Here is a 12392-nt window from a genome sequence, read left to right on the forward strand (position 1 = left end):
TGAGATTAATAACCATCATCCTGAGAAACAAGGGTGTTTTGTTAGAACACTGAGGGAGAGACATATGAAACTGAGGGTTTGGGTCTCCTCTGTCAGAAAATTTGGAGGATCAAGCATTTCATTTCCTCCATATGGTGATTTTTATGCACCAGTTTGTGTCTTTCCAGCATCAACTTATGATGCAAATGTCTTTTTTTCTTTATTTTCATTTGTTTTTTAACCTCTCATATCACTGTTATCAAGATTTGTACATAAAGAATTCAGCCAACCCATAAAATCCAATAGACCAATACTGAATGGACTAGTCATAGCACATAAAAGGTTTCAACTATAATTAAGCAGATATAAATAAAACACAAAATGTTCTAAAGAACTGAACATACAGAGGCCTTTCTTGATTTGAAGGTCAAGTGTGTAGGATTTATACAGGGAGATATATTGGCAGGGATTGAATATAATAAGTATGTTTTCTTTCATGTATATTCAGCTGAATATAACAAGTGTGTTTTTGTTACCTTAAAATGACCCATTTATATCTACCTAGGAAATGGGTCCACCGCAGAGTCCACCATGTTCCTTTAGTATCCCACAACGGACAAACCAAACACTGGCTCTAGAAGGGCCAACTCACGTATTTGTGTCGGCTATTAGTAGTTAGCAGCCCCTCCTAGAGAGCAGCACTGAAAACACTGATTTTTGTAAAACTGCTTTATTCAGTGTTTTAGTGCTTTTAATCACCTGGTCCATTTGTTTTGGAGAGGAAGAGATCTCTGTGGATAATTTGGCTCCCAGTAAAAAAATCTGGATTCATTGGAAGTAAAGTAAGCACACATTAGCAGGTGTTGGGCCAAGTCGAACAGTGTTGGAGAAAGTTTAAGTTTATTCACTTTATTAATCCCCCTGAGGGGAAATTCAATGTTTTCACTCTTACTTGTCAATTACACACAGGTCTGAAAGACACACACATGCACAAACAGGACCTATACATGCACAAAGTGGAGAGATCTCAGAGTGAGGGGGCTGCCCTTTGGTCAGGCGCCCCGAACGGTTGGGGGGTTTGGTGCCTTGCTCAAGGGCACCTCGGCAGTGCCCAGGAGGTGAACTGGCACCTCTCCAGCCACCAATCCACGCTCCATATTTTGGTCCGGACAGGGACTCGAACAGGCGACCCTCCGGTTCCCAACCCAAGTCCCTATGGACTGAGCTACTGCCGCCCACTAGCCCCTTTACACTACCTCTTCAAAGCAGGAATATGGTACTGTTATGCCTCCTCGCCGTGTTATAATGTACAATCACAGAATGGGGGGACAGAGTGGTCTCCCCTTTAAGCTGCCACGGGAGGCAGTAACATGCCTAAACGGTGTCTGAACAGGGCAGGACAGGATGGGTGTGACGTTTTGACGAAGTGTTAAGGATGTGACCCACCCTGGGAGGTTTAAAAAGTAGCTGTTGCAGTTAGTGGCTAACTACAAGAACAGCGGCATTAAATGTCCACAAACTGGGAAAACAATGAGGTCCAGGAGATTAACAAAGACGGTAAATGTTTGTTATTCTCATGTTAATGCAATTGTTGTTTATAAAATGCTGTCTACATGTATGTTATATGTCACACTAGAGGCCAACACTGTTGGGTTAAGGCTCATTTATACTGCCCTCATGTACAAAAATAGAAACATAAACATCACCATCCTCATACTTCTGTGTGGCCTTTAAGATGGCATAGATACAGCCAATAGATGGCACCAGAGGGCAGAGTCAAAAGTTTCACCCAAAAACAAACAAGGTGATGGTGGAGGAGGTCGAACTATTGTACCTTTAAATGAAGGCAGCGTTGTCGATGGTGTTGGTCTGTGCGGCGTTATATACATTCCAACATGTGAATGGAGAATTGTTTTCAGTATTTTTACTTTATATTATTATATATTTCATATTGTTATATATTGCCTGCACAATCTCTGGTGGTACTACTCCGTTTTGTCTGTATCCGTTAGTTTTCAGAAAACATGCATTAAGACAAATAAAATGAATGCAGAGTATGGACAGAAGGTTCTGTCCATCTCTGTCTCCATCTCCATTTCTAATACTGAGCATAAATGAGCCCTTACATGTCACCTCCATCACATCTCACATCACAGCATATTGTCTTAAATCACACACTGGAGCGGAATGATACCGCTATTGTTTGGTTCTCTGTAAAAATACAAAGGTGGCATATAGAAGGGACTTTGTAGCGGCCCTATAGGGCGATCTCTGTGTAAAAAGGGCTACTGATTTGTAACTGAAAACTGCTTTATTCAGTGCTTTTAGTGGTTTTAATCACCTGGTCTGTTTGGTCTGGAGAGGAAGAGACCTCTGCATATAATTCTGCACAGCCTCCTGAACATTGAACACTGAAGGAATTCTAACTTGGAGAAGTTACAGCTGGTTACAATCAGCAATCCTCACCACTAGGTGCCACTAAACCCCCTAAATGTAACACACTGTTCCTTTAAAGCCCAGATGATGTGTTAAATGTTTGAAATATATCTTCACAACAACATAAGTCTTGAAATAATTTGAGATGTTGAGTTATTTGGCAGCCAAAATATGTTGGTTTATCATGTTCAATCTTACCAATGCCCCTGACTGTGAAAAGCAGGATGTGACACATCTGCATTGCTCAGAGAAAAATGTTCCAAATTGCCTAAAGTTAAAATTGTAACTCATTTACTCTCTTAACTTAAATAAACAAAAACAACAAAAATTCCTATGTCCATATTGAACATTCTCATCAATATTATCTTTGATCTTTTCACGGTGTTAACAGCTTCAGGTTTAGGAGGTGATGTGTTAATCAGAAAAAGGCAACATCCAGTCAGGTTGCTGCCATCTAGAGGTTTATTTAAGTCCTCGTCTAGTACAGTACAATACTGCTGCACTGTGCATTTTGTGAACACAAACATTGCTGTGGTCTTATGAGGTAAAATGATACACATAAAATGTAAAATAAAGTTATTTTACTGACATATTAAAATCTGTCATTTCACATCCAAACTGACTCATAACAGAACTGAACATAAATGTACAAATAACCACACACACTCACTCACACGCATACACATCACAGTTGAGCAAGGTAGAATGTTTTCATGCAAATCCATACTTGTCATCAAGCTAAAAATAGTCATCATAAAGCATACGTTGTCTGTTGCTGCCTTCCTTAATTCACAGGCCAACTCAGTTATGACTGCCACATGAAATAAGGATGGCAGAAACAATAGACAAACCTAGTGTGCCATGCCGGTGGCTTGTCAGTTTCCTGTACTAAAACCTTACAAAAACTCCTGTTTCAAATATAGCAGCTTATTCCTTTATCATGTATCTGCGAGTGTTTTTATTTTCTAAACAGACAAATGAACAGAGGGAGGTATAAAGTAGAGTTGTAGTTTCATAACTAAAGAAGCTAAAAAGCATTTGATTTGACTGGTAATGTATCTTCAATAATATAAATAGTTAAAATAACTTTGGCTTTTCAACAAGGTACAGCTTGCTGAATATCATTGACGACTCTTCCTCAGATTAAGAATAATTCTGTTTACGACTGCCCTCCCGTCACTTAGCAGTCTCGTCTTGCAGGGTCTTGCTCGTACACTTTCTGAGGTTCAACATCTAAACATTTCATCCTTCCACAGCCGTGTTCACACTCCTGTATCTTGTTCGTCATCATCATCTTCCTCCTCCTGCTGGGGCAGGAGCCGGTAGTGTTCGTTGCCCAGCGGCAGGAAGGCAGTCCTGGGGTGAGCCTGCTCTTCTTCAGAAAGGATTCCGTGGTGGGAGCTGGAGTCCAGCAGCTCAGTGGAGCTGCACTTGGTGTACAACTCGCGGTGCATCTCCTGGCCGCCTCCCTCCTCGGAGTGAGTGATGCGGCCCCTGCGGTTTTTCAGCATGGAATGGATGTAGCCAATGGGCACAGGCAAGCTGGCAAAGACTATCAGCATGACAATCATGGCAAGAGCCCAGCCAGGGTACTCGAGAGTCATCTCAGAGCCCTGAAGAAAAGAAGAGACGGAGCATGTCAGAGAAACATGGGAGGTACAACACTGCTCAAGAGTTAACCATCTTTACAGAGATATATTGACAGTTCTCAACCAGCTTTGTGTGGATATGTGTAAATTGATTGTGGTAAACTTCCCTGCATCAGACCTCCCTGCTCATCTTCAAGTTCAAATTTTCACTGGCTATAGGGCTGTTGCTCGAACTACGGTACTACGAAAGTAAAGAGTCATAGCATCATATCACCTAATACCATGGAGTACACACGTGTGCAGTGAAATCTGGCCTGCACTTGCCAAAGGGCTCAATAGCAGGTGCACTATCATAGAACATGAGGGATAAATAATTCGTTTCACTGAGGCGTCTGCAGTCAGCCTTAGGTCGGAATATTTTTGTACAAAAATAAAGATATGGGTGAGAAATACAATTCTGTAATTATTGAAAAATCCGCCATAAAAGGCCACAAACAAATACTTTCTACATGCAAACTATCTATTGCATATCAGCCACCATTCAACTGAGTGTACCCAAAAGTTCTGGCAAGCTGAGGGAACCTGAGGAGCCAAAAAGAATACCCAAAGAGCACCTGAGCGAACACCATCCTTTTATTTGTACCACCGTCTGCTGGTTGCTACATTTTGCATGTGTCGTACCATATGGGTCAAAGAGTGTGTCCCAGCCTTCACTGAATAGCTTTGACTTTCGTATGCCTGCCACCACAGACATGAGTATAGAGGCAGATTGAGACTGAGGGCCACCCCACTCTTTTTTTCCTCTCTGTAAAACTCAGACCAAACTCTAATCGAACTGTAAAACTAAGTGGTGCCAATCAATTATAAACCAAAATTCTGTTGGTACATTGCCTATTTTTAGCCTAAAATGTCTTCAGAAACATATTTTAGTTCACCGTTTGGCTGCAATACAAGAATTTGTGAACACGAAGTGGGCGCCATACTGTTTCCTGTATTGTAAAAATTGAGGCTAAATATGAAGATTTAGCCTCCATTTTGTGTTTAGCCAAGACTGTGTCACTGCATTGCCAGTTTCTCGCCTCTCAAGCTCGCCTTACATCACCTATCAATGGGAGTGTTTATTGGTCTGGTGTGGCGCAGTGCATTCTGGTGGTTTTCTGCCTCTTGAGCAAAAGCAAATGTCACAGCTCTATTTATCGGCTTTCTCTGGTCATATAGCAGCAATTTCAAAGGTATTTCCATCTTTCTACTGCATAGGCAGCCCAGTTTTATGAAAAGACCATCTTTCCAGCAGTGAAATAATAATTTAACACAGTAAAAATAACTTTCTTATTACAAAGTTAAGATTAAAATATTCTTGTCGGAAACAGGGTCTTTATAGGAGCTGATATCAACATTAATAAGAATATTAAAGAGAGATCAAGACACATTGACAGTATGAATAATAAATATCCGGATGATCATACCACAACATCAACAACTTGAAACAAATCAAAAGTTATTATTATCTACAGCTGGGAGAACAAATGTACAAGTCTCAGTGAATATGTCACATATATTGTAAACTGTAACAGAGGATTTTAAGTTTAAATTCTTATATGTAGGACAAAAAGAAGTCCAGTTTCTTACTGTGGTTTGATTCCAGGCGGTGTATGTGGGCCTTTTGAAGACCATGCGCAACAAACTGGCAGCCAGAAGACCAATCATCGCCAGCAAACACACATATTTCCAAAGATATTTGTACACCACTGGAGGGCGCCATTTGAGCATGACTTCGATGTCATCCAGGAAGCTGCAGTGATGGAAAATACTTACATGAGGACCATCTTTTTAAAATAAACAATGAAACAGGACAAAAATAATTTAATAGTGAAATATTGGTTTCTTACCGATCTGTTCCATAAACCCACGCCACACTGATGGTTTCAAAGATTACTACAATGACCAATGGTAGAGTTGCAGAGTAGTCGTCAAACATTGTCACAAAATAGTTGCCTGAGCGCTGAGTGAACAACAGTCCTATTATGAATCCCAAAACACAGCTGGACACTGGAAAACAAAGAAGAAGGCAGACAGGTTTAGAAAATAGCAGATATTTGAATGTTTTAATAATTTTCAATAAATTAATACAGATTGTTGTGTTTTGATGCAATAGATGTTCGAATGCTAAAAAAGGAAGAAAATGCTGAAACGCCTATAGTGCTGTGCAAAGGCAAAAGGCCTTAGCTTTATTTTGTTAAAAAATATTTTTTGTCATTTTTGGAACAATAAAGATCTGCTCTATCATGCGGAAGAGTATCCTGTGTTTATTTATTCATTAATTTTTCAAATAGTGGGTTCTGTGCCTTACCTATGAAAAGTTCTGGAGAAACTAAGGCAAAATAGATGAGCCTACCTGTGCATGCCACAGAGAAAATCGATTTCTCCTGCTAACAAGCAGTGTATGTGAAATACAGATACAATGTAATTAGGAGGTTGAATGTTTTTTTAATGACTAAAACACAGCCAGAAATCTTTGATCCATGTTGTTCATAATTTGAACTGCATTAACTTTGTCTGTAGGCTACAGCACAACAAATTAGGACATAAAAACAATAAACACAACTAAAACAGACAAGAAAAAGAAACCATTTAACTGCATAGCTAACTTACTTATGGCAGAAGCACAAATAAGGAAATCTGCAAGTCTACAAAATCTGGTGGGCAAAACACTTCATGTCTGAAACACGTCCTATGTGGTATGATGCAGTGCGGAGGATGGAACAAAACTGGGTTGCAGCTGCGCCTTTAAGAATTGTCCCTCTCGGCTCCCTTAGTCAAATGGTGGTGAAAATAAAAAAAACGGGACTAATTCATCCTATAACATGCCTTACTTTAGTCGATCATGACATATCGGATATGGGATTAATCTGCAAATGCTCTGGTTTAAAATAAGACCAAACTTTTCTATGGATGTCAATTTTTTAAGGAGAGATCCCTAAGCATATAGTCCCACATGTGCACACAAAACATTAGGCTGATTGGTCCAGTAGTTTGCGAGATTAGCTGTGGACAGACAAATGCTCACCTAGTGCACACACACCAAACGCATGGTCCCTGCCAGGCTTGCGCAGTGGAGATACTGATAATTGCCTAAAATATAGAGCATCATGTGAACTTGTGTTGACATGTGTGTGTTACCAGTGAGTATGGTCCGGTGGCGGCCCAAGACGCTAAAATTGTCCATGAGAGGTGTGAGGATTCCCTGCATGGTCCCAAACATGGTGCTGAGGCCGAGGTTGAGCAGCATCAGGAAGAAGAGGGTGGACCAGAAGGGGCTGGCAGGAAAAAGGGCCATCACCTCAGTGAATGCTATGAATGCCAGGCCTGTCCCTTCAACACCCTGCGCTCACACAAAAGGAAGACAGAAAAGGTAGAGGGAATGAACAAGAATTTTATGAATATTGACTGAGGATTGCAAACAAGTGTTAGGTGGATGGTGGAGAAAACAAAATATGTGATTTGGGTTCAGTATTTCCAGCAGCATCCTATGCAAGTACATTACCTATTCTTCTAAGTCAGTTTTTGGAGCCCTATTTGTAGTTGTAATTCAATAGCGCCATACCAGAAGCACTGCTATAGTAGTCTCTTCAGTAGGGGGTGAGTAATCTTTTTTAGTGAAATAAACACTATTATATAAGATGACTTTAGTTCCCCTTCCTCTGTTTCTTTAGTTTTTCCTTTCACTCCTCCATCACAGCTTGCTTCCATCTCTTCAAGAGACCTACTGGATACTGTGTCCTATGTTTTCTTCCTCTTGCCAGCTGGATATTTTACAGTACCTCACAGATTCCTCAGGAGTCCTGGGAACCTCAGCACCACTCCTTCTTACTATTGTTATTGAAATGTTCGCCTCTGTTTGAATCCCTGTTTCTTTTTTATTCCTCACATGCAACACGTGGTGATCCTTTTTCTTTAAAAAAATGTGTTTTCGAAAAGGTAGTGGCATGAAAACCATCAATGGTACTTGATGGATGAGACAGCTTCCTGAAATTCAGTCTTGTGGGGCATGTTATGATTTTTGCCTTGATAACCTCTCAATAAAGACAGTTTAAGTGGAAATTTAACAGACTCCTTTTCACCAACTAGCAGATGTATCAGAATGGTAAGTGTATTTGGCGGCTTTACTTGTTTGTTGTTTATTGGCTTGTTAGCTTATCGGCTTACTGGCAGAAAACTCAGAAACATACAATAACATATGCTACAATAGGGGTATTCGGTATAGTGGAAGCTCCAGGGTCCGGTTTACATCCAGAAACTGCACACTGTACAATGTTTGCTGTCAAAACTTTCACTATGCTAATGCAAACTCTCTCTTGTACTGACAAGTATGCTTTGTGCTGAAGGTTTGCCGGTGTTGTGTCAAAGCATGTTCCTCTGTCGATATATGTTTCCTGTATTAGACAGCGATTGGCTTTTGTAATCTAGCTTGCCCATTGTATGTATGCACAAACATTACCACGTTCAGTAGAGGAATGTGACAAACTTTGCACAGATGAAAGTCTGTACAGTCAAGGTCAGATTAAGGGGACATAAACAGAAGAAAAACACATCTTTTAAATGGAGGGGGATTTTAAAGTTAAATCTCAAGGGTACCTTATTCATTTCCTCCTCCAGATTGCAGTCAGTGATGTTAGGACCCACTATGGAGCTGTGGTGACTGTACCACTCCCTGTATTCAGCTATAGACACAGAACTTGGATCTGTCATGTTAATTCCAGGCCAACCAAGGCCAGCTGCCGGCTGGTTCGATGACATGAGGCTTAGAAGACCAAGATTTCTGGAAGAGGAAAGAGTAAAAAGATAAAATATAAGATCGTCAATATTTGGTATAAAAAGCCATTGACTGTAATATTATGGCTATTGTGAATGTGTGTAATAACAGGAATTATTGCACCACATTCTTGGGTCCTCTTATACTGTTGTATTCCATCACTCTTTAAGTCAATGCCTGAAAATTTTTGCCTTCAATACTTTTTTCAATCAGCTTTTTCAGTTTCCAAGGCAAAAATAATTATTTTACTTACTTAAAAAGTCCTCACAAATAGTCTTTTTTAGTATGTTACAATTATGTAAAGTCATGGGCTTGTGGGAAAAGTAGTTATTTCGCAGAATTACAAATTAAGTAGTTAAAAATTGACAGAGGGAAGTCAATATTTGTGCACACACACATGCACAAATCCATACTCAGCTACGCAGTTTAGTGCGATGGTCTTGGCACGGAAACCCAGCACGATGAAAACCACCAGTGAGGCCAGCACAGACGTCATGAAGTTGATGCCCGACACCATCAGTGCATCCCTGTGGCAGTTGTTGTGGACTGGGTTATAAGAGGAATATGCGATAACAGAGCCATAGCCCAGTCCAAGGGCAAAAAACACCTGTGTAGCAGCCTGCCGCCACACCTGCACATTACCCCAGATTTCCAGCTGAAAAATACCACAGAATAAAGTCTAAATTATCACAAAGGCTACAAAATGTGGAAAATGTCCTCTTTAGTTTGAAATATCTCCAAACATTTTGTATCTGGCAATCATTCGATGATGAAATCTGTGCTTACTTTAGGATAAAACATATAGGTGATTCCTTCCTTTGCACCATCCAGCATCAACCCTCTGATGAGGAAAATAAAGAGCACCACATAGGGAAAGACTGAGGAAAAGTACATCACCTAAGATTAAAAAAAAAAAAAAGGAAGGTTATTAATGTGCCAGAAAGTTTAGAAAAATAGGTTTCCATTTCGGGAAATGGCTTATTTGCTTTCTGGCTGAGAACTGGGTGAAAAGACTGATACTACTCTCATGTTTGTTTGCCACACATGATGTAATGCAGGGGGTGTCCAAACTTCATTGAATGGGGGCCAGATTAGATCACCTGAAAATACCTGGGGGTCAGCTGCTTCTTGCATCAAATAGGTTACAAAAACATTTAAAAAAAATAAAAATAAAACAAAAAATCACACAAGACAAAAGAAACAGTTTCGTCTTTCACTGAAAATGTATTCACCTCTCCACTGCCTCTAAAAACGGCAGTCCTCACTGTCGACCTTACACATCGTTGCTGTGGCCATGTCTGCTACCTTGCAGGATACATCTGCTGTTAGGTAACTGTCCATTAACTTGTTTACCATCTGTTTATGAAAATACATTAGTTCTGCCTGCATAGTTCCTCCTTGATGCATGCCTACAAACTAGATCACTATTGAATCGGTACTCAGTATCATCTGATATGCAAGTTCAGGAATAGGAATCAGTTGCCGTTTGAGCCAGGCTAACAGTTTCCCCTTGTTCTTTGTGCTAAACTACGCTAACTGGCTGCTGGCTATTGCTTGTATTTAACAGACAGGTGAGAGTGGTATTGATCTTCTTATCAAACTCTTTGCCAGAAAAAAAAACAAAAACAAATTACTGTATTCCTTTAACAATGATACAAACATAAATTTGTTTATGTGTATAGGCTGGGGTAACAAAGAAAAGGGAGGTTAACTAACCTTTGCAGAAGACTTGATGCCCTTGATCATTGCCAAGGATACAATTGCCCAAGCAGCCAATAAACAGCCTGTCATGATGGGGTTAAACTCTCCGGATTCTTCGATAGAATTTGTGATGTTAAGGGCTTTCCGAAACCAGAAATATGGTGTTGGCGAAGAGCTTGCACACTCTTTCACTGTTGATTAGGACAGACCACATTATAGACCTTTGACTGGCATCTACTGTGTGTGACATCTTATTTTGATCAACTTCTTAGTTAACGTCAGTACCTGTTTCATTGGTGGTTACATCAATTGGACACTGCTCCCACGGCAGAGGATACTGAAAAGAGTTACCCATGTAGAACAGGCTCCATGCAATGATAACATTGTAGTAAAGAGCCACGTAAAAACAGACCTAGAGGAGAAAGGAGGGTTCGTGAATGATTTACGCAATAAATTATCAATATTTACATAGCAAGTCCTTTACGATATACAGCATGCGCTGACTTGTACGGTGTGAAGTCTATGAAAGGTTCTTTCAAGGTTAACAATTTGTTTTGGAAGTGGAGAACAGCAAACATCAAATGACCTAATAGCTTTTTTTTAATGCATGCGTAACCCAACAGAGTGGGTGTAGCTGAAATGAACTGTGACACTGACTGGGACTAACAGAGCAATGAGGCTTTTTGGAAAAAACAAAACAAAACATGGGCGTCTGGTCATACAAGTATATGTCTGTGTGCTGTATGTGCACAGAAAGTTCTTGCCCACTCTGTTTGCTGTTTCTTGTCTGTACAGAAAAGTGTTACGCAACAAACTGCCAACACTCCAGTGCACCGCCTCTCTCACATTACAGCATGGCAAGATGTCATCAGTGTCCTTTCTTAAGTACACACACAGTGCGGCTAGTAATAAAAAGAAAGTTGTTTAAACAGAGGTGATAAATAAGGTGGTAATGCTATGGCTTTTTAATGAGTAAGTGGAGGAAGACATTCATGCTTATGAATCCTTTCATTCTGGTGCTTATATAAAAAACACTGATGATGGAGGGATCTTTGAAACCCAAACATGAAACAGTCAAACAGAGATACTATGAGTTACAATTTTGCAGAAGTGTGTGTAAACATAAGTACAATTCAATACAGGATGGATGTTATTGCTTCCCCATTTTGGATTTTATTTGCCCTAGCTGACAAAGAATCCAACTTTTTATTCATACATGAACAGTATGATCCCAAACCCCCAAGAAAAAGTACATAAATAAAGACAAAATCAATCCTCACCATGCAGCTGGAGTAACCGATCCCTGCCAGCTTTGGAGAGATGTGCTTCCACACACCGATGCTGCCCTGTCGAATGCTCTGGCCAGCTGCCAGCTCCATAAAAAACAGTGGAACTCCCACAATCAGTAAAAGAAAAACATACAGCAGCATAAAAGCCCCTGGAAGGAAGATTTAAAAACATGAGAGCATTTATATTTAAACAAATTTTCTCTATTAGGTGTGATGGTGCCTTATTTTTGTTGTCTTTTCCAGCATCAAAATGCTCATATAAAAAAGTAAGCTTGTAAGCTTCTTATTTCAATAGAGCCATCACAAAGACGACTCAATCAAAACATTGAGATGAAACGTACATTTTTTTCTTTATTGGCCAGACACACCAAACCGACATCAAAAAACAAGTGGCAACAAAGTCCAACAGTTGCATTACATCACATTGCCTTGTGTTTCAGCCAAAAAGTTGCACTTAAACACACCGCAAAGACTACAGCCAACTAGCACGTACATTCTGCACCTGTGTGAGAGGAAATAACTTTCAGTACCAGCAGCCAGTGGTAGTTTGCATTTGTCTTTCAAAAAGAGAAACCAGGAGACCAA

General features: G+C 40.1%; 1 protein-coding gene across 2 annotated transcripts in view; it reads right to left on the reverse strand.

Annotated features, from left to right (window-relative positions):
* Window positions 1-2863: 2863 nt before the first annotated feature.
* slc6a16a (solute carrier family 6 member 16a) overlaps window positions 2864-12392 on the reverse strand; it is a 28318-nt gene continuing 18789 nt past the window's right edge. For both annotated transcript variants that reach the window (XM_050069841.1, XM_050069840.1), the window contains exons 3-12: window positions 11799-11956; window positions 10804-10930; window positions 10534-10709; window positions 9604-9714; window positions 9231-9472; window positions 8640-8823; window positions 7185-7386; window positions 5894-6053; window positions 5634-5796; window positions 2864-4028 (exon numbers count right to left, since the gene is read on the reverse strand). In XM_050069841.1, coding sequence (XP_049925798.1) covers window positions 3678-4028; window positions 5634-5796; window positions 5894-6053; window positions 7185-7386; window positions 8640-8823; window positions 9231-9472; window positions 9604-9714; window positions 10534-10709; window positions 10804-10930; window positions 11799-11948 — 1866 coding nt within the window. In that variant the 5' untranslated portion in view covers window positions 11949-11956 and the 3' untranslated portion in view covers window positions 2864-3677. The remainder of the gene's footprint in view (window positions 4029-5633; window positions 5797-5893; window positions 6054-7184; window positions 7387-8639; window positions 8824-9230; window positions 9473-9603; window positions 9715-10533; window positions 10710-10803; window positions 10931-11798; window positions 11957-12392) is intronic.

The sequence above is a fragment of the Epinephelus moara genome, chromosome 18 (genome assembly GCF_006386435.1).
Source record: "Epinephelus moara isolate mb chromosome 18, YSFRI_EMoa_1.0, whole genome shotgun sequence".
NCBI classification, from domain to species: Eukaryota; Metazoa; Chordata; class Actinopteri; order Perciformes; family Serranidae; genus Epinephelus; species Epinephelus moara.